We start from the raw sequence: 23,161 nt of genomic DNA, 5'->3' as shown, positions 1-23,161 counted from the left end.
TGTCATTCCAACGCAAACTTTATTTTTTTCACTTTTGAATTATAATCTATTTAGCACACAAACACTGGTAGCATACGTATTATCAAAACTAGCACCCAAAATACAAAACCAGATTCGCGCTGAAGAATTATATTCCTTGTATATCTGGTGCACTTTTTAAAAACTCTGATAACATTTCTTACATGTACACATGTAACAGCACCATAAAGCTGTGAGAGCCTGTAGAGTCTGCACTAATGTCACATATACAGTTCTAACAATATATATAGATTTTAAAGAAAAAAAACAAAACAAAAAAAAAAAAAAACACTTGCATGTTTCCTCTAACTTTAGATGATGTAGATGTGGCCATGTCATATTTGACATGTACAATGGTTTTAAATTGCAAAATGGAATAAGTCCGCCATTTTGTGTAGTGACACTTTTGCAGGACCATAGGATGTAAAATGGGAATAGGACATTTCTGAATACAGAAGCGCAAACCTCATTCTTGTACTGTATCTAGCACAGAGGTTCCCAAACGTGGTCCTCAAGGCACCCCAACAGTCCAGGTTTTAGGTATATCCATGGCTCATCACAGATGGTTAAATCAAATTGACTAAGGTGCTAATTAAGTCACCTGTAGCCAAGCATGGATACATTTAAAACCAGGACTGTTGGGGTGCCTTGAGGACCGCGTTTGCGAACCTCTAATCTAGCAGATAATTTTTTCTTAATAGAGTTTAGGTGCATCCATTGCTTGTACACATTGGAATCAGCTATTTTGTAGGCTGGACAAATTTCATAAGAATACAAAGTATTATATTAAAGTCAGTGTTATTTCTGAATGAACCAATAATCTACTTTCTCCCAGCCTTGCCTGTCTGCCACGGACATGGTGGTAAGCATGTTTCCTAATTACTTATGAAGTTAGTGGTCTCCCTGAAGGTTATGCCGTTAAAGGTCGACAGTAAAAGGTAGTCATGCACAAGGTCGACAGGGAAATGTTCGACATGAAAAGGTCGACGTGAGTGTTTCATGTTTTCTTTGTGTCAAATTTTAATTTGCAGCACATAGAACCCAAATTAGTGTACCGCGTCGCTCGCCATTCTTCGGCAAGGTTACTATTCCCAATTGTAGTTCATGTGGATGGAAAAGCATGAAGAAGTTGAAAATAACCCAAACCCTCATGCCGACCTTTTGACCATGTCATCCATATGCACCAAGAGGAAGGCAGGAAAAGGCAGGAAATGTCATAAGATGACGTTACAGAGCGCCTTCACCCCACCACATGGCTGTTCTTACCCTTGCTAATGTGGAGAGAACACACCACCACAAGAAAAATGCAAGGAGGGGGAGAAAGGAGTATGGCTCATGGCTCTCAGCAAAAACAGATATTCCATCTTTGTTACAGTATGTCACAAATCTCCCAAATTCATTTTTTTTTATTTCTAACCAAATTCAGTATTGCGTAGTTTAGCACACATGCTGTCCCCAGAAGTGCCAGGATCCAAATGTGTATATTTCTGTGTGTGTGTTATTACATACTTTGTGGAGTATGGAGCTGTGTATTACAATTTGTAGGTATGGTGGCTTCAGAAAATAAATGTCCATTTACAATAATGGCACATGCCAAGTATGGTGAGGGGGATGTGATCAGGATCCCGGAAGTGGAGTCCCGACAGTAAGTACTGGGTTGGGGTTAGGCACTAGGGGCAGGTTAGGGTTAGGCTGCGGAAGAGGTGGGTTAGGGGTAGAGTAAAAATACTGGTATCCATCAGTATTTTGATCATCAGGATGATGACTACCAGGATTTCTATACCTTCCCGTCAACAAAACACCCTTCTATAACAATATTGTATGTCATAAGAGATAACCCAGCAAAACTCCCTTTCCACACATGTCTAGGTTACTAACATGTTCTAAATGGTGCCGCAATACTTCTAACTGCCAACAGGCATTGTACCATGTGCCTCAGTTTAAATGTAACAGAGAACACAAATATACCTAGACTGCATAGGTGTTTCTATAATGGGTGCAATGTGTGGGTCCAGGGGGGCCAACACTGCACACACTGCACCCATTTTTAATACTTACCTTTCCGGAGACTAGTGTCGGGCGCTGCAGTCACAGCGACAATGGCCACCACATATGCGCAGTAGCCAAATTGGTCTCTGGAACATGGCGGGCACCATGTTTCCGGAGACCTGCGCAGTAAACTCCAGCACAATGCCAGAGACTACTGTGACGTAGAGAGGAGGGGGCCCACCCAAAGGTACACACGGGCTCCATCCTCTGTTAAAACGCCCCTGCTAGATTGCCATCTGGTTGGTTAGCAATAGGACCAGTACATTTTAGGCATTCAGCGTGATGCAGTTTTACCTTAATACATATCTGCAATAATATCACAGGGGGAAAAAAAAGACATTAATCCTACTGAATACAATTTTAACCCTATTCCCTCATAGGCCCTCATTCCGAGTAGTTCGCTTGCAAGCTGCTTTTAGCAGCTTTGCACACGCTAAGCCGCCGCCTACTGGGAGTGAATCTTAGCATAGTAGATTTGCGAACGAAAGATTAGCAGATTTGCGAATAGACAGTTCTTAGCAGTTTCTGAGTAGCTCGAGACTTACTCTGCCACTGCGATCAGTTCAGTCAGTTTCGTTCCTGGTTTGACGTCACAAACACACCCAGCGTTCACCCAGACATTCCCCCGTTTCTTCAGACACTCCCGCGTTTTTCCCAGAAACGGCAGCGTTTTTTCACACACACCCATAAAACGGCCAGTTTCCGCCCAGAAACACCCACTTCCTGTCAATCACATTACGATCACCAGAACGAAGAAAAAACCTTGTAATGCCGTGAGTAAAATACCTAACTTAATAGCAAATTTACTTGGCGCAGTCGCACTGCGGACATTGCGCATGCGCATTAGCGACTAATCGCTCCGTTGTGAAAAAAAAATAACGAGCGATCAACTCGGAATGACCACCATACTTCCATATCATTTTTGATAACAAGTCTGCAATATAAATGTTAACACTAACATAGTATAACCTCATATATTTACATGTTAATATTTTAAAACCGCATTACATGGGTTATCAGAATTGAATTTTCACCTAGTGCTGAACTAGAAACATGGGCCCTCATTCCGAGTTGTTCGCTCGGTATTTTTCATCGCATCGCAATGAAAATCCGCTTAGTACGCATGCGCAATGTTCGCACTGCGACTGCGCCAAGTAACTTTGCTATGTAGAAAGTAATTTTACTCACGGCTTTTTCATCGCTCCGGCGATCGTAATGTGATTGACAGGAAATGGGTGTTACTGGGCGGAAACACGGCGTTTCAGGGGCGTGTGGCTGAAAACGCTACCGTTTCCGGAAAAAACGCAGGAGTGGCCGGAGAAACGGTGGGAGTGCCTGGGCGAACGCTGGGTGTGTTTGTGACGTCAAACAGGAACGACAAGCACTGAACTGATTGCACAGGCAGAGTAAGTCTGAAGCTACTCTGAAACTGCTAAGTAGTTAGTAATCGCAATATTGCGAATACATCGGTCGCAATTTTAAGAAGCTAAGATTCACTCCCAGTAGGCGGCGGCTTAGCGTGTGTAACTCTGCTAAATTCGCCTTGCGACCGATCAACTCGGAATGAGGGCCATAGTTCATTTATATATATATATATATATATATAAATTACCAAAAAAAAAAAGGTTTCTGCATCATTGTACTTTTTCCCATTTACTATTTTATTTAAATGGGGGACATGCTAAACAAATTTGTTATTCTTAATTGAAATTAGCAGATGGGTTTGAATTTTCCGGCGCTGGAATCCCGACCACCGGCATACCGACAGCTGGGCGAGCGCAAATGAGCCCCTTGCGGGCTTGCTGCGCTCGTCACGCTGCGGACACGGTGGTGCGCTACATGCGCCACGATATCTATTCTCCCTCCAGGGGGGTCGTGGACCCTCAAGACGGAGAAAATGACTCGGTATGCCGGGTGTCGGGATTCCGGCGCCGGTATACTGAGTGCCGGGATCCCAACAGGCGGCAAACTAAATACCACCCCTCCTGTCTGACCAGCTAAAAACCACTGATCTAATACCTATCAGCATTACTGTTCCTGCACAGTTAAGAGTACCCAGATTTTAATATAATTTATGAAATACTTAGTCTTTGTTCTAACCAAACAGTTGGGACAATCATGTTTCTTCAGCATTTTATAATGAACATTTAAAAACTAGAGTGTTATATTACAAGTCAGCACAAAATGTTAATGCCGCGTATTAAGAAAACCCAGCTTCTTACCGTCTTACATCAACCTCTATGGTGACTTGTAATAGTCTTATAAAAGTTAAATGTAGATTAGGTTATATCATGTGCGCTTTAAAGAAGAGTAACTAGTAAGTATATGTCTGGAATTCACTTAGCCACAGTATTTTTTTCAGGCACGGTGAGGTTTTTTTTCTATTTTTTTTTTGTGCTATTTAATTAGCCACCGTTTTCTGGACCTGAAAAAAATATCTGATAGCTGCCGATGGCCGCGCTTCGGGGCTAATTGTATAACTCCAGGAGATCAATTTGCCTGTGGTAAATTACCATGGCTAACTGAATTTCCCTGTGTGCTTAGGCACACCTTAATATTTAGGGCTCCATTGAAGAACAAGTTATAACCCCTCCAAGTAACCGCAAATGGGATTATTCTGAGTCACATGCGGCCATGTCTTTTGCCGCAGCCTTATGCTAATGCCAATGATCTTCAAACTGATATGCCCACTTCCTGCCGAGCAAATCCTTCTTGGTGTATCTGTACGAGCAGTTCTCTTAGATGCAGTCACTGTCAGTGACACGCCCGCATCTGGCTAACCTCCCAGGAGCACTCACTGAAATTCACTCTCCCTACGTCCAAATTTGTTATGCATCACTCAGCGGTAATCAATGGGATGCATACGCAGACTTAAAACATTGGCCAATGCGTGCCACATCGCCACTGCGGCCAACTCTGAATCTGTACCTAAAACAGTTCCAACATCCATGCTGTACTTAGCAAACAGCGGTAAGCTTGTGACTGTACGGTTTACGCCATCAATAGGAACCCAGCAAGAGCCTTTTCCGGCTTTGCAGAGTCCCGGTCAGGTTGAAGCACATGCACATTCACAGAGGGCTGTCGTGCATTAGTCAGAAATACAGGAGGGGACACCAGAGAGAAAGGAAGACTGCACTGGACCTTGCTGGACAAGTAATAGTAAATACCACCTGCATATTCATTAGGATCACTGTGATGCAAAAAAAAAAAAAAATGCAAACAATTATTTCCATTGTTAAATAAAGTCTTTAGGGAGAGATTTATGAAATATTATAAAGACAACTAGTGGAGGTGTTGTCCGTTGCAAACAGATTCTAGTTATCATTCATCTAATACGTTCTCTAAAAATGACAGCTAGAATCTGATTGGTTGCTATGGGCAACAACTACACTGGTCCTCTTTAGAAGGTCCGAAAAATCAAAATATTGAACAAATTTTTCTGTGCTTACGGAGACTGTCTTCCTGATATTCTAACAAGCAACCAATTGGTGAGAATTTGATGTCACTGTGCAACTCCCCGATTAATTTCTGCTGCCTGGTACCGCCCCCTGGAAGGAGGAGTATACTACCGACACATGCTGTAACCCATCCATGTGCAGCTATCTGTAATAGTATTGGCAACAGACACATGACAGACAGGAGGGTACCTGGCATGTACCTCTTGTAGTGACTGAAAAGGGTGTGTGTGTGTGTGTGTGTGTGTGTGTGTGTGTCTTATTACATGATGGTTTTTAGATTATGAACTGGCACCATAACTGTGTGTGTGTGTGTGTGTGTGTGTGTGTGTGTGTGTGTGTGTGTGTGTGTGTGTAGCATATATGTTGTTCCTGACCAATGTCCCTTTATATAGAATTTGTATCTAATGAAAATAGTGATTTTAACTAAAAAACACATCACTCAGTGTGTATGCCCAATATGTGTGTGCCCGGGGTCGCTAGTGATGATGCCCCAGTTGGCCCTGCTGCATGGCCAACCGGGTGAGAATGCTAGTGATCTAGGTGAAAATTAACCACGGCTAATTGATTTGCCCCAGGCTATCATATTGTCCCCAAAAAGCAGTCACAAAACGCGGTTTATCAATGGCATTGTTTCATCTGTCTCGAGCAGGCAAAACAAAATTCCAGATAAGCGACGACTTTACGGGGACGTGAACGCGAAATTACACGGGTTTCACTGAACCTGTGTGTTATTGCTTGAGAATGGATTTTTTCGGGTGTCCTACTAGGATTGCCCCCCAAAAATATTGGGGAAACATTGCGAAAAGTACCCATTTTTTGCATCTGATGATTTTTCGCTGATAATTGGATACTGCCCCTAGTTCTATTGTGTACCCAGAATCCGCTATGTCGGCCCTTTGGGACAACATATCGACTGGGTACGCATCGCTCAGTTTGTACCCAGCTTAATGTTTCAGAATACGCTTTAAAAAAAAACCAAATCTGATTATATTAAGTGATAACGATATATTTGGATTATACATGCTAAATCAAAGTACTAATTTACTGTAAAACATTTTAATTAAATACAGTAATATTAAGGAACAGGCCTTAATATATTCATTTCAATTTAACCAAAATTAAGTTCTTAACAAAATACAGCCTTTAGGCCAGCTTTCAACTGGCGTCATGTTAGTGTTTTCTGCAACTAGCATCTGTAGTAAATACATGTATAGCACTCTTAATCGGAATGCTAGAAAACACTACTAACAGTGGTAGTGGGTATGGGGACATTACAAAGCCACCCCATAAACATTTGACCACTAAGCTGGTGGTGTATCTTGGGAATGGGGATTAAATCTAAAAAGGTGGCTCCTATGATCTCCAATGGTTGGAGCCTCATAAAACTATCAGCTATTTTGTATTACATTCAGAAGTACAGTAATCAAATCACTGCATAGATATTTTCCATGACTATTTCCAAGCAATCTAGATAGTAGCCATTTTGTGTTTGCTTTTATAAATATTATTTGACTGGATAGTTAAAATAATCATACAGAAAATGTAAAAGATGTTTTGTTCATGTAACAAAATGGAGGAAGTAAAGTACAACTTGCTGAATAAATGGCTGCCTTTTCAATGTCAGGGGGTAGCAGTACATCTGTCACTGAAAAAGGTAGGTGAAGTTCAGCTCAGCAACTCATATATTGTATCTGCTTTAAAATGGACCTGTGATCTTCATATACACAGTAGAAGCAGCCATTTTGGGTGCTGAACCAACATACAGACATGTCCCTAGTGATCCCTGACACATGCACAATTGAGAGGACTACTTTCTATAATGGCTATGGTTTAAGACACAAAATGGCTGCCACCACTCAAAATAGGGGATGGGTACATTTCGATAGACTTACACATCCAAATAGTTTCATCATTAGCTGTTATGTCCCTGAGTCCACACAGAAATTGACATTTCTCTCACTTATGCACACAATTCTTCCAAAAATAGTTTAAACAGCATTTTTTTTTTAATTAATTACAAAATAAAATGAAGCAAAACATGTATCTGGTAGCTATCAGGCATCTCTGCACCTAGACAAAATGGATTACACTAATCGTGCAAAGTCCCATTTGTGAAAACACTGTCACCAAACACTCACACATGCTTTTAATAGTGTTCTAAAATATTTACACACTGTTAAAGAAAGTTACTATAGTAAGCACCTTTTAAGTGTTTATATACAAGTTTGTTGAATTAAAAATAAGGGTTGGTTACTGCAAAGATATATGGTTGTTCAGCCATAAATATTCCATAACTTAACCCAGTCTCTAAAATATTATGCTTTTAGTAGGTTAACTGAATGTACATGTTTGGATATTAGGATAAGAAAGTAGCAGACATTAGGCCTGAAATAGTTTGCTTATGTTGCCAAGTTAGATGACTGGTCATTAGAAAGAAGCCCAACACTGTCTGACCCTGTCCTGGCAATATGCAGTCAGATTACTGGACATCAGGCTGAAACCCATAATAGGTGCTGTGTGTTACCATAATAGAAAGGAGTACTAACTCTTTTAACCAATAAAAAGTTAGACCAAATTCAAGTTAGACCAAATTCAAGTTAGCCAATGAAAGGATATTCACGCTTGTTCTCTATATCTGATTATACCGAGTATGTGAGGGACTTGCAATGCTCCAGCTCTCACTCTCTATTCAAGTAAGGCTGCTGTTAGAGACTTGGGGCTACGATTTACGAAGCAGTGGCTTTTGTAAGCCGTCCCTTCTCAGTGGGCTGGTGCCAAACATTCAAAGTGACACTAACATTCAGTGTAAAGCCCAGCGTGCTTTACCGTGAATGTTAGTGCTGCCTTAAGTTTTCAGCTCCCAACGAAGAGAAGCTTCTGCTTTGTAAATATAGCCCTTAGGGGTATACTTGCTAACAGGCTGTTTGTCAAAGCCAGACCAATAGTTTTAAAGAGACAACAGGAATCAGTGCTGTTCAGCTAGTTTAGCATTCATTCCTTTTAACACGTTTTGGCCGGGTGGGTAGTCTTCAAATATTCCCACCAGATTTTTCTTAATTGGGACAAATTTAGACATCCCTCGAGAAACCTTGAAAAATGTGTAGAAAACTGCCCACCTGGGATAAAACTATTGATCAAAGCTGCTGATGACAAACCACTGTTACTAAATAAGGGGTCTATTTGCGAAGACTTTGAGAGAGATAAAGTGGATTGTGATAAAGTACCAGCCAATCAGCTCCTAACTGCCATGTCACAGGCTGTGTTTTAAAAATGACAGAGCTGGTTTGTTGGTACTTTCTTTCAAGGCTTAGTAAATAGACCCCAAACACCTTAAAGGTAGATTTACGATGGATAGTTTTAAAACAGCAATGGGAATAAGCCATTCACTCCTATTGCTGTTACATAACTATCAGCCAAAGCTACAGATGATCAGCTGCTTTAACAAACTGCTCCTTAGTAAATCTATGCCTTACAAAGAGATGTATCATACGCTCTAATGAGAAGTGAAGGATTTTCTAACTACCATTTATCTAGTATATTCTATAAAATTATAGTTAAAAACGGATTAGTTGCTATGGGCAATTTCTAAATGTGTCCTCTTTAGGAGGCTTGATACATTTCCAGCCTATTTTGTAGTTGAAATTATTATGCCGAATCTGTTTGAGAAGCAAATAGAAATAAATGAGAACATATGGATTAAATAATTGCGGTATAGCACGCCACCCTATCAAGTGTGCATTAAAATTAACAACACAAGAAAAAGTAATATGTGTGTGTGATATATATATATATATATATATAACACCCACATTGTGTCTTTACTAGTTTTAGGTTCTCTTCTGTATTTTAAAAAAATATTTAACAGAAAATTTACAAACATAATTATGTGTTAACGGCCCTGCAGCTTGAAATGATACAAAATATTCTGTAACCAAGCTATACGTCAGGCAATATTGTTCTAGTTTATAATATCATTTACACATTTGTCCCAACAGCAACCTTATTTGTCAACCATTTACCACCTCTCATTGCCATAACATAACTGACACGTGCACATTTACTTTCCCATCACAGAATTCCATTCACCCTGCATTTGCTTTGCTACATCCTCTTGCGATCGTCAACCTACATTTCCTTTCTACTAATGCGCAGCATTGCAGGTCCCTCTGGCAAGTGCAGGGAAGGGGTTCAGTATGGTATGCCGGCGGTCGGGCTCCCGGCGACCAGCATACCGGCGCCGGGAGCCTGACCGCCGGATTACTGACAGCGTGGCGAGCGCAAATGAGCCCCTCGCGGGCTCGCTGCACTCGCCACGCTGCAGGCACGGTGGCGCACTACGCGTGCCACGCTATTTTATTCTCCCTCTAGGGGGGTCGTGGACCCCCACGAGGGAGAATAAGTGTCGGTATGCCGGCTGTTGGGATTCCGGCGCTGGTATACTGTGCGCCGGGGTCCCGTCAGTCGGCATACTGAAGACCACCCCAGGGAAGACCATAAACAATTTATTTAGGACGTGTGTTCTCTTCCCGCCATCTTCAGATGTGCACAATGCTTAACAGAACAGACCTCACCAAAGAGGTACACTGTGTGCTGGTTATTTGTGTGACAACTCTGCACAAACAGATGAATGAAAGGCTACACCAGACATTTTGGGAACATTCCATTGGAACAGGATATAAAGGTGCATCTTTCAAAAACATCTAACACATTGTAATGGGATTTTACAATGTTTCAATATTCACAATTACCCTTGCTTATTGCAATATGTAAATCCTTTGGCCATTACATTTCAAGGATTACAATTTTGTAAAATCATATCAAAGAAAAATTGCCACCATTTTGTTCGGGGAGTTCCACTTTGTTCCACTCAGGAAACAGGGAGTAACAAAGCCTAACATTACTATTGGAGAAAAGTGCTATATAAATACAATTATTACATTTTTAGAGTTACATGAAAGTATTAGGATGGCGCCATATTACGGGTTGGAGTTTTAAAATAATTGATAAGAACTAGAGGAAATCAATTTTGAAGCATCTCAAGGGTAGGATTACCTTTTTAGTTAGCTTTTATCCACCCTTACTACAGTTGCCATGAAATCTGTATACTTACAGCATTCCCATGCAGTGGGACATGTTTATAACATAAAACCAAGGGGAGGGGGAGTGAGGGCAGATATCGGTGTTACGTTCAGGGGAGGCTGTATAAAAGAGGCAAGATACAGTATTGCCAAACCATGAGGCAGGACAGGAGATTTCTGGGTAGTGATAATGCCCATGTTCTTGTAAACAGCTAAAAGAAGTTCAGTGGTTGCACTGGCGCTGCCTTGGTTGGCACATATAGCTGCGGTTCCGCACTGCATTGCGACCCTGGAACTCCCGTGCCAGATTCTGCCTTTGCAGATTCTTACGTCCTAGCTTACGCTTATCCGCCAGAGCTCTGGCGCGTTGGATCCTCGAGACCTGACCCACTTTTTCCAAGATAGCGGCTTTGGCAGAAACTGACGTGGCATGATGTGGTGTACGACGCTCCACTCTGGTTTTGGATGGTGATCTGCGAATAAGGTGGTCATAAATTAGAAGTATTTTCTTGTAATCATTCTAACATAAATCAGCGTTACATACCCATCTTAATCATTATACCTGTCACTTTATAACCCCATGTCTACAAATCAGTGTCTTATTTTCTGGCATGAAATAGGTGTAATTTTCTAGATCAATTCGATAATCTTCACTCAACTTATGTCCGTCCTGCGTTTATTTTTAAAGCGGCAATCATTTACAAGGCAAAACCAGGTCGGTTTTGCCTTGTAAATGATTGGCGCTTTAAAAAAATATGGGCAAGGCTTGCATCTCGCAAGCTATTACATTCTGCCGTTAGTCTCAGACTTCTTCATGAAGAAGTCTGAGAGACGAAACGCGTTGGACCTTTCCCTAGAGACCTCTCGCTAAATCAGTTAAGATACCTAAACTATATACTATGTAATCTCTCTCCTGAGATTTTTTTGCACTTTAGATGAGAATTATATATAATATATTGTGAGAGCATTTTTTATATATATACTTTTTAATTTCATAATTGTGTTCCTTTTTATAGTGTTTTTTAGTATTGTAAAATAAAATATTTTTATTTTAATATACACACTTATTTTGTGGTAATTTAGATTGTTAATATCACACCACTGGTCACTAGAACCCCTATTCGGTATATATATATATATATATATATATATATATATATATATATATATATATATAGATATATATAGATATATATATATAGATAGATAGATAGATATAGATATATATATATATATATATATATATATATATATATAGATATATATATATATAGATAGATATAGAAGAATGTGTATCTCGGCACTCCCTCTATTAAGTCCGTGCCCCGGTGCCTTCAGAAAGAATACTCAGTAAAAGAAATAAATGCTGCGGCACTCAGGGTCTTGTAGCGGAAGATGTGTATTGGTAAACAATTACATCAACAACGTTGTTGATGTAATTGTTTACCAATACACATCTTCCGCTACAAGACCCTGAGTGCCGCAGCATTTATATCTTTTACTATATATATATATATATATATATATATATATATATATATAATGATAATAATAACAACAATACTTCCAGTTTAAAACCAAACGTTGTGGTAAATGGGATTTTTATAAACTACGCTGGTAACTTATACTTTTTAAAACACAGTTTACCTACAGTTTCAGCTTCTTTTAGCCCCCTACACCACCACACTATTGTTCCAAACATGTTGTGAGATATGTTTACGAATGCACTTACCTGTTTCTGGTTATGTCACTAGTGTCTTGCTCCACAACGATGCTGCCACTGGTGACGTACACCGACATGCTGGGATGCTCTATCAGAAGGTCTTCCAGTGGACTGCTTCCCACTGCACTGTGGCCAGGACCCTCTGCAGTGAAACAGGGGGGAGGGGTAACGAACCAGCTCTCGTCCATCGAGTGGGGCGGGTGGGGGGGAATGGACCAACCAATCCGCTCACCCAGGGAATGTGGCAGTGGGCTGGAAGCAACATTCTCCACTTGGCCTTCTGCCACATCTTCCCCGCTTGAGGCTAAGATGTAGCTATCTGATATGGTCAAGTTAGGAAGGTAGGGAACATGCCATGGGAGAAAGAAAGAAAGATGAAGGATCACACACATACCGTGTTAAGGAGGAAGGGTGAGGGATGGGAGAAACCATGGGGAAGTTATTAGAAATTATTTATTTAGGTGTTTATCCTTTCATTTACATTTCTTTTTAGCTTCAGGTTAACAGTGTTTTCCCCCCAAAACTGCACCAATATTACATTCATGTAGGTGCACCTATCAGAACTTGTGAAATGTGTAGTACTGTAATAGTTATAATTGCATGAACAGGCATTGGTAAAACACAAAAGTAATATTACAATGGAAATCCATATGCCAGGATGAGTGTACATCACAAGATGTTATAATTATTATTCCTGAAACCAATTATTTAGTGCAGCAATGTGTTGACTTCTATTTAATAAGAGTACCATGTGCTTGCACTGCAGGAAAGTAGTCATGTCACATTTTTTTTTTTTTTTTTAACAATCTTCACTTGCTCTCCGTTTCCCATAAACCAACATGAGGTAGTTTGTATAAAAATGTTTTACCATTAATAGTAATGTTGATTTAGGCCTAGATTACAGCAAATGAACCTGTGTATCTGTGTTCTATAACTGGTTCGAGGGTAAAAGGAGTGGAGGAGGTTACTGGTTAAAGCAAGAGGCACTGTAAAACCATATTATTCTTCCGAAGTGTTAGTACATTACTCAACACTGGCACTGGCTTGAGGAACAAAACTTGGAATAGTGTAACAGTTATGTTGTGATGTACCCACACTGCCAACACCAAGAAAAGAGTAGGAGGCTTAACCAGCAAACATTTCAACAATGTTTTTGTAGGCCTTTAGACACCATCAAAAAGATGGTGTTATGGACTCTTCATTAATTATCAGTATTGTTTCCTATCAACACATGTTCATACCATTATGCTTATAACACACATTAGTAAAGAGAACATTGCACAAGTTGTGTTTTCTAAGCATACTGTAGATTGGCTTTCTACTATACTCGCATATTGGGGTGGGATGCCCCTCATTTCAGCACTGATCCTTTATCCTCAAATATGCTGCTTCTCAATGATCTGCTACTACACAAGCAGTTACAGGGGATACAACAGACTAACTTCTCCGGAAGATTAGCCCAGTCCACATAGGATCGGCTCCACTGGAAGATGGGCCCACTTTATATTGTATATAGTACAGTCAGGCCCCATAGCATTATTTGGTGAAGGGCCCAACCCCTGGACCTGCTTGGGCAGGAGCACACAGTTTCTTTGGAATCGCTATTTTGCCAATTTGTGCAAAGCTGTTTTTACCAACTTTGATTACAAAATAAATGAATGTTGTACTATTGTTGTGATGTGAATGGCCAAAATATTCTCTGTAAAGTGCTGCGGAATATGTGTGTGCTATATAAAGAACTGGTAATAAATAAATTGTTGCTGAGGAATTTGTTTTATCAGGTAGTTATAGTCTGCCAATAAGATCTCCTAATTACTGGGTGCAATCTCCCCAAATGGGGTGAGCATCACTTGAATCATAAACAGGTTATAACTTATTTGTCATCTTACACTGTACAAAATAAAAACAGGAACTGTAGAGAGGATCACTCTCATTAATCATCTTAATTTGAGCATTAAATTGCAATAGGCAACACTTAATGAATACTAAAGTATACTGCAGCTTTCTGTCATTTCTGAGAAACTAAAGGGCATTGGGCAAGCCAGATACAGCTGTAGCCAACAGCCTGTCTGGAAACTGATAAATAGTTTTTCCTGAACCTTTTTCCATAACACGATATCATGGGACTGAGAACAGACACATGCTTAGTGCAGAGCTAAATTTAAGGCAGACCTCTGGAGAATGGGCCTAGGAATGTTAACAGCAGATAAAGGCCACTAGCAGTAACGTTTCTGTAGTTCATTACTTACCTGGGATGTCAATAATCAACCAGCCATCATCTTCTTCCTCTGAAACAAAGGCTTTGGGTTCTGTGGGATCAGTTACTGGTCCCTCACTGAAGAACAGCCGGGTTAAACGTTGAAACATGGCTGGAGCGAGCCCTGGGGTTTGCTGGAGATTCTGGGAGCGGAAGTTGGTGGGGTGTAAACAACTTGGTGATATGGTGTGGTGGGGTCAGCAGAATCCCACAGAAGGATTTGTAAACATCAGGCTTCTGTATTGCTTGGTTAAAATAGCCCTGCAACAGGAGACAACAGATTGTAATAGAAGAAAATGTAACTCTGTGCACTAGACATGTGTTAGCTGTTCACATAAAAATATTGGATATAACTCATAAATGATTTTAGAATGTGAACAAATTATTTTAATCTTTGTGTTTATTATTTTGACCGCTAGGTGGCACTGCTCTATGAAGTCTCATTTTCCAGAATACAGGTACTTATTTCACCATTGCTCCAATGTCTGACAATTTACATTTTGCTTAGCAGCTAAGGAAATGTGGCCTATCACACTCTTTAATAAATGCAAACCAACACAGAGCAACTAAGATTTTTGTGCACTAAAGCTAATGTTCCTATAGAGAAAAACAGGCTACATTAGTAAAAAGAATATACATTTATTCAGGTAGAAGTTGCTTATTCTGATACTCATAACCATCTGGTAGTGACCTAGTACTGTGTACCATTAAGCTACATAAAAGGCCCAAACATCTAAAACGCCTGTTTTAATTTGCATTAAGTTACATGTACAATTATATTTCAGATTTATTTAAATACACAAAGCCTTTTACACAGGGTTCTGTATCCCTTTTACACAGTATATATTCCTCTGTACATCAAAATTCACAGTGCGATCATAAAAACACTGCAATATGTCACCTAATTCCCTTTGTTTGGGGTATGACTCTTGTCGTGATTTGCACACAGACATTGGTAGTTTTATTTAGGGCAAAGAGCAAGGTTCACTAATCTCCTTACTATTTGGGGCTGTGACTGGCATAGAAACCTCCCAATAAAACAGTCACCAGATCTCCACAAACAAGAGCTGGAAAGAGCATTATTGGCCCCTGTTTTGTGTAGGTTTAATGTGACCTCTGATAAAATGGTTGCAGTTGTGTTCTGCGGAAATAGGCCTTTAGTACATATATCTGTACGTGTATATCTGGTAATGAAGCGTTAATAATATTTTAGTGTACAGTGTTAACTTGACCCAGGAGGCTGGGACTGTTTGTACAGCTCACAGGGTGAGCTCACCTTACAGAAGTGACACAAATATCCAGACCTGTGAGTGTTGCTGCCTCATTAAGTTGATATGCCTATCTTAGTAGGAGTCTCTATAATCTACCTAATAAAAGTCCCATATATATGTATCCGTGATTGGCGAATATATTATTTGCTTTGTTATCATTGATTTGTATAGAGAGACACCATATTATGTAACACTTTCCAGAGTATGTTTTTGGAATGCGGAAGGAAACTGAAGCACCCAGACATAAACACACAGGCAGAACATACAAACTCCTCACAGATGGTGCCAAGGTCAGAAATGAACACACGGTCCCCAGCATTGTGATGGCAGCAATGCTAACCCAGGGTGCTGCCATGAACAAGAACACACTTGAAAAAGCCAGGGAATACATATCTTATGTAACGCACCTAAATATGTAACTCTAGTCTGATAACATTGCATCAGCAAACACAAAGAGATAAATATATGAGTAGTGTCACAGAATACAGCTAGGGAACAAAATTCCCTGCACTCCCTAAGGGCTCTATGTACTAAGCCTGGGAGAGAGATAAAGTACAAACCAACCAGCTCCTGACATTTTTCAAACACCTGTAACATGGCGGTTAGGAGCTGATTGGCTGGTACTTTATCTCCATTTACTTTATCTCTCTCCAAGGCTTAAGGGGGGTACACACGGAGAGATCAGTGTTTAAAATCTAAGCAATCTGACCAGATTGCTTAGATTTTGAGCACGGATCTGCCGTGTGTATGCCCCCCAGCGATAGCGATGCGCGGGGCTATCGCTGGTGCTAGATTGGCCTGCATGCAGGCTCAATCTAGCGGGTCACTCACTTCACCATTGTGTGAAGTGAGCGGCCCCCAGTCTGTCCGTCACCCCTCGCTCAGCACATCGCACAGGGGTCTGTATTAAGATCGCTCAGCACACATCTCCCCCGTCAGTACCCCCCTTTAGTACATAGATCTGTGCCATTATATGCTGTGACTGTTGCAGATATGAGACAATAAAAAGCTTATAAAAATAGCTCCTCAGAATTTTTACTGTTAGCTGCTTAATGCACAATTCATTTAACAGAAAGAAATAGTCATAGGAAACTATTTTAAAGGTGTCAGAATTCAAACACTACCAATAGGAAGAGGGAGGCACTCAGCTCTTCCTAACTTGGCATTCTGCTGGGAGGTCACATTTAAAAAAAGGAGGCAGACATTGGAATAATAAGATTAGGTGCAGTACATAATGTACTGAGCAGACACCCAGCTGTACAGTGTCAGCAAGGTGGACTAAGGGATTCTAAAAATAGGCTCTAGGGTACAGTAATAACCTTCTACCTGATACAGAGTTTGAACTTCAGGATTCTGGCCAAGGAGGGCCAGCCATGACAAGGTCATAGGTCAGTAAAGAAGATTCTTCTTTTTTTACAAACATCATCTAACTGGATGGCTGCACCATGGGGGTAATTCAGAGTTGATCACAGCAGCACATTTGTTAGCAGTTGGGCAAAACCATGTGCACTGCAGGTGTGACAGATATAACATTTGCAGAGAGTTAGATTTGGGTGGGTTATTTTGTTTCTGTGCAGGGTAAATACTGTCTGCTTTATTTTTACACTGCAATTTAGATTTCAGTTTGAACACACCACACCCAAATCTAACTCTCTCTGCCAACCCTGCAGTGCACATGATTTTGGCCAACTGATAACAAATTTGCTGCTACAATCAGGTCTGAATTGGGCCCCATGTCTGCAGGCTGTTGAGTCATTTAGCTGAGGCAATAGGATGAGCATCTCACAACAAACTACCGGTGTTCTGCTTTAAACTGGCCAAAGTGCAATTGTTCAATCCCTTTAGAATAGTACAGGCATTATGTATTCCGTTACAGGGACCAAAGTGTAAACCCTTGTGGTTATCCTCCTCTAAATTATACCAAAGTATGTAATTAATCACCATTATAATCCCAGGCCCTTTGCTTCAATTCTAATGGGGGCACATTTCGATTTATCCCAGACTACTGTAATAAACATATAATAGTTATATATAGCAATTGTAATCATATAAAGTCCAACAAGTTGCAATAATTTGTGCAGTCCAACGACCATGTTTAAGGCACCTAGATTACAGCTTCAAAGGAAAACCATCACGTCCACAACCATTTTCCAGACGCAATGACGATTCCAAATGTAATTCATTGGACAGTACATAGAACTCGGATTCTGCCCCAGGTATTGCAGTTAGGGACCTGATGCAGAGTGGCCTGCAGATTGGCTGCAGATAGCAGATTTACGCCTGTATACAGAGTTAGCTGCATATGCACCATGCCCCCCCCCCTCATGCGCTTATGAAAGTAGTTGTCATCGCTATCAGCCCTATCCTTGGTGCCCGAAATCAGTTGGATCTCCGCACACTGAGCTGTGAATTGCCGGCAATTACATCTACACGCCCTTTACATGCCCTCTTTCAACTTTGCCTATGTGCAAACACCCTGTTACCAACTAGTTACACCCATTTTGCCACAAGTGAGAAGCAACAGATGCGTACATCTCTGAATCACTCATAGATGTGTGTGCCAAGCTCTGACACATGCGTAGTTGCTAAAAATCACAACGAACTTGCGTGCAACTCTGAATAAGCCCCTTATTGTTAAAGTACAATAATCGCTCTTATGAGGCAGAACACAAAGGGGGTAATTCCAAGTTGATCGCAGCAGGATTTTTGTTAGCAGTTGGGCAAAACCATGTGCACTGCAGGGGAGGCAGATATAACATGTGCAGAAAGAGTTAGATTTGGGTGAGTTATTTTGTTTCTGTGCAGGGTAAATACTGGTTGCTTTATTTTTATACTGCAAATTAGATTGCAGATTGAACACACCACACCCAAATCTAACTCTCTCTGCACATGTTATATCTGCCCCCCCCCCCCCTGCAGTGCACATGGTTTTGCCCAACTGCTAACAAAAATCCTGCTGCAATCAACTTGGAATTACGCCCAAAGAGAGAGTAACAATATGTCTCATTCCAGTAACTATGTATACAGTATCTTACAGGAGCTGGCGACTACTTTCTTTCAGAGAAAATGGCAGGGCCAGAATAAGAATGCTCTAACACAGCATTTCAAATATTCTACTCACTCACTTAAAGTACAGGAGCCCTGTTTTGATTCTAAAAATAAGTGTTAACAATAGATATCTGATCCATATATACTGTATACCCTCTGGAAAGGATATGACTGACAGGCCGATTGTCAATAATAGATGTACATTACTTCTCTTCTGTGGACAGCTAAGAAAACAGCAGAAGCTTTTCTCCCTGACTGACTATTAAGATGACAACACTATATTAAAAAAAAAAAAAAGTAAACAACTACACTACAACTAAATGCAAACATAGCGTCTCACTTCACATATACTGTCATTTTACAATCATATATACTATGGATCAGCAGTGGCCAACCCGCGGCTCTCGAGCCACATGCGGCTCTTTCATCGGCCGCTTGCGGCTCGGTCGGCTCCTGGCCACCGCTGCCCCAGCCCCAGACACACGCACGCCTCTCCGGCGCGGTGTCTCGCTTCAATACGGCACCAGCCCTTGAGCCAATCAGAGCTCGCTGACCGGCAGCTAAGGCTCCTGATTAGCTGCCGGGCCGCGAGCGTTGACTGGCTCACGGACTGGCGCCTAATTGAAGAGAGACTTCGGAGAGTGAGCAGCAGCAGCAGCGTGGTGAGCGGGGCGAGGGGGGGCTGATGAGCACTGTGGGGACATGTGTATCTGGGACTGGGGGCATAGCAGGCACTGGGGGCATATCTGGCACTGTAGGGGCATAGCAGGCACTGTGGGGACATGTGTATTTGGCACTGGGGGCATATCTGCCACTGAGGGCATAGCAGGCACCGGGGAGCATAGCAGGCACTATGGGGACATGTGTATCTGGCACTGGGGGCATATATGTATCTGGCACTGTGAAGACACCCATTTTTTGGCATTTTTATATGTATGTGGCACTGTACTGGGGCATTATATGTATGTGGCACTGAACATGACAAAAAACGGGGTTATGATATGAGGTCATACTTCTACAAACGTCATACCGAAAGGTGTGCACACAAAAAATAGGATTTTAATTACCTACCGGTAAATCCTTTTCTCGTAGTCCGTAGAGGATGCTGGGGTCCATATTAGTACCATGGGGTATAGATGGGTCCACCAGGAGCCATGGGCACTTTAAGACTTTAATAGTGTGGGCTTGTTCCTCCCTCTATGCCCCTGTCTGGTAGGAGGTGCATAGAGGGAGGAGCCAGCCCACACTATTAAAGTCTTAAAGTGCCCATGGCTCCTGGTGGACCCGTCTATACCCCATGGCACAAATATGGACCCCAGTATCCTCTAGGACGTAAGAGAAATGGGGTGTGGCTTTGTGACAACTAGGCCACGCCCCCATATTTGCGCGCGCGTCTTCGACACGCGCATGATAGTGGCTCTTGCTCTTGACTACAGATCTTTTCTGGCTCTTTGCCTCTGACTGGTTGGCCACCCCTGCTATAGATGATGACTATCGTGTATGTCAACACTGGGGCTGAAGTGACAAAGTGGCTACTCGAAAGAAAGTGGACATAAAAATATTTAAGCCCAACAGATGCGCCTGGTTTACTACAATTCATCTTCATTGGTGTATGCATGCATCTGCCCTATGATAGGTGCAGAAGATACACCTTATAACAGAGCTACATTTGTCTAAACATGCCTTTACTGGCCTTTGCTTACTTAAGAACACACCTTCCCACAGCCAATCTCCCTTTCCAGTCTGAAGGCTTAATAGGTGCAAAATGCATGAGTGTCTGCCTAGGCGGATATGTACATTTACTCTCGGAGAATGCACAGTGCAAAGTCATGCAATATACACTGTGCAAACTGGCATACTACTTTCTCTGCACTCACTTAGCACAGCTCAATTGTTTATGGGTGGATCAACCTACAATCCAGAGTGACGGTTTAGTTAAAAAATAATGATCTGTGTGCTCTAATCGCAGAAAGAAGCAATCTTTCATACCAAGGCACTTGTGTTGATTAACCCCTTTAATAGTAGTCAAGTGTCATGCAAATAGATCAATAGTCATAAGATACATAAATCACAAGTAACATAACATGACCACAAAGGTAACCAGTAGAGGTTGCTGGTCACATAACTACATCCCAACCCGTAGCTCTACCAGCTGCGATACAACATAAAGCAATCATATAGTGTTATATTATCTAAGGGGGTTACTATATAAGGCCTATGTTCTAAATGTCAGTAACTGGTCATGTGAAGATGGGGTTGTAAGGTTTATGGAGAGGAGTAGGGTATGCCCTGCACATACAGGCAGTTCAGCAGAGGACACAGTGTGACATTCAGTGTCAGATGCAAATTAGGCACACATCACTGATTTCTTTAATATGAAACAAATCCACATTAACTAGTGAGTGCCTACTCTTCATTCACCAATATCTAGTAATGCTGTATTATACATGGTATATAACTCTGTAGTATTTGTATAAATTAACTGTCTCCCCCTATTGCTCCATAATAGCTTTCCTTAATAAATGTCTCTTTATCTCTTATATGGCCCACTGTGACTCCGCCTATTGCTTGGTTAAGCCCCTCCCACAACATGTCTAACCTCTGTGCTCATTAGAATTTAAAAACTTAATATGTAGTAATATGTGTTTAGACATATATTGATGAATATTAAAAGAAGTATGCACTTTAATAAGCTGGACTGAATATTAGTCATGTATTGTATTACTTAAATGTCACATTCTGTAATTGCTCATCGTTTGTATGAAAGGCAATGAATAAAAATAGACTGGGAGTGATGTGGTACACCCCAAATACTCTAGACAGAGGGTAGTGATTGGACGTAAATAAAACCAGGTAAAAGTAGATTACTGAACACATAACTACTGTACAAGGGGTCATATGATTTGTAGACATACCACATTTTGGGAAGAGTTTAGGCTTGGGCTGTGATCCACAAACAAGACACTTGACAGTAATTCAGATTTCCATAGAAGGATTGAAATTTAAGGCAGATTTCTCTTGCAGATGACACCCCTCCCCCTGCATAACGCATCCTGGGCTTTCATCAGACCCGGATTATATATTTGCATATTGACAGCCCAAGCTCGGGAAGAAGGAAGGGAGGGGAGGCAGTGTGGCACAACAGGGACATTAGTCCATAAGTACCTCTAAATCACGGCTTGCTAACCCCTTCCCAGCCAGGGGGCTCGTAATGATGGGAGGGGGGCTCAGTAGGACCACACAGCCCTGGGGCTGAGCCCACTCAGGGGGAAAGAGGAGAGAGAGGGGGGAGGGAGGGAGAGGTACAGATGGAGGATGGAAGAGGAGGAACTACAGAGATAAGAAAGAGGACAGGACACAGCTATACAAAAGCAAAGGCTTATGGAAACAGGGTCACCCATCAAGCAGGATGACAGGCATAGTGCAGTCTAGGGCAAACACATGCAAATAAAGAAGAAAAGTGGTCACATCTTATGGGAAAGGTGAAGCAATACATAGTAACTCTAGTTATCTTATTCCTCGCTGCATTTATACAGACATACAGTTTAAGGTACCTGCACAAAGATGTCCTCTCCTCCCCACCTCCCCCATCTTTTCTGTCTACAGTCACCTATGACAACATCTGATCCCTCGCCGAGTGACGTCACAGTGGAGTTGACATTGTAATAAAGGAGAGATTTATGATGGGAGGGGGAACCTGTGACTCCATCACTTGCAGATCTGTCACTGTACGGGTGTGTATGGGAAAGATCATTAACAGCTGTCTTTTATAAAATAGGTGAATGTCCTTAAAATAAAATATATATATACATACATACAGTGTAATACTAACATCACTGTCACTGTGACCTCAAGGGCAGCATTATTTCACCTCCACAACTTGTGACATTGCTGTCTAGGCCACACAGTAACCTCTGCACTGCTGATTAGAATAACAATGCCGGCACATCACGTACACAAGACAAACATACAATATTTCAAGTAACCGTATCCAATATGTCCGGACTGTATGCTCGCTCTCATTGGACGATGCACAGAACTCCCGATAGTGTAGTTACCTTACCGTGCAGCAGTCAGTGTATACAGACAAATACAGTATCCAAGCCGCTGTACAGAAGCCCAGGTTGAGGTAGATGCACAGTGCTGTATACAAGACAGGCTCTGCCGCCGGCTCATCTCACTGCTCAATCATTAGAACGGTTCCAACAGCTGATAACCACGTCACAAACCCTCGCCCCGCCTCCACAGGTGACGTCACA

At 41.4% G+C, this 23,161-nt stretch overlaps 1 protein-coding gene across 4 annotated transcripts; it reads right to left on the bottom strand.

Moving 5' to 3' along the window:
- TP53INP2 (tumor protein p53 inducible nuclear protein 2) lies at window positions 1-23,147 on the bottom strand. 4 transcript variants are annotated; one of them, XM_063960239.1, is made up of 5 exons: window positions 22,961-23,147; window positions 22,457-22,628; window positions 14,576-14,844; window positions 12,336-12,645; window positions 1-11,076 (listed from the first exon to the last, which is right to left on the bottom strand). In XM_063960239.1, exons 3-5 carry the CDS (start codon window positions 14,691-14,693, stop codon window positions 10,827-10,829), a joined length of 678 nt encoding a protein of 225 aa, XP_063816309.1. In that variant the 5' UTR covers window positions 14,694-14,844; window positions 22,457-22,628; window positions 22,961-23,147; the 3' UTR covers window positions 1-10,826. The 4 variants fall into 4 exon arrangements, with proteins under 4 accessions (XP_063816309.1, XP_063816307.1, XP_063816310.1 ...); XM_063960237.1 differs by having other exon boundaries at window positions 22,966-23,147; XM_063960240.1 differs by lacking the exon at window positions 22,457-22,628.
- Window positions 23,148-23,161: the final 14 nt, after the last annotated feature.

This window comes from Pseudophryne corroboree, chromosome 3 (assembly GCF_028390025.1).
Source record: "Pseudophryne corroboree isolate aPseCor3 chromosome 3, aPseCor3.hap2, whole genome shotgun sequence".
Lineage (NCBI taxonomy): Eukaryota > Metazoa > Chordata > Amphibia > Anura > Myobatrachidae > Pseudophryne > Pseudophryne corroboree.
Note: the sequence above shows the minus strand (reverse complement) of the source record. Positions and strands in the feature narration are given on the sequence as shown.

What these genes read in the sequence shown, in the direction of transcription:
- TP53INP2 (XM_063960239.1), bottom strand. Translation starts at nt 14,693, where the DNA reads ATGTTTCAACGTTTAACCCGGCTGTTCTTCAGTGAGGGACCAGTAACT. An exon ending in GTTGATTATTGACATCCCAG is followed by an intron (nt 12,646 to 14,575) that starts GTAAGTAATGAA and finishes TGACCATATCAG; the next exon opens with ATAGCTACATCTTAGCCTCA. An exon ending in AGTGACATAACCAGAAACAG is followed by an intron (nt 11,077 to 12,335) that starts GTAAGTGCATTC and finishes CCTTATTCGCAG; the next exon opens with ATCACCATCCAAAACCAGAG.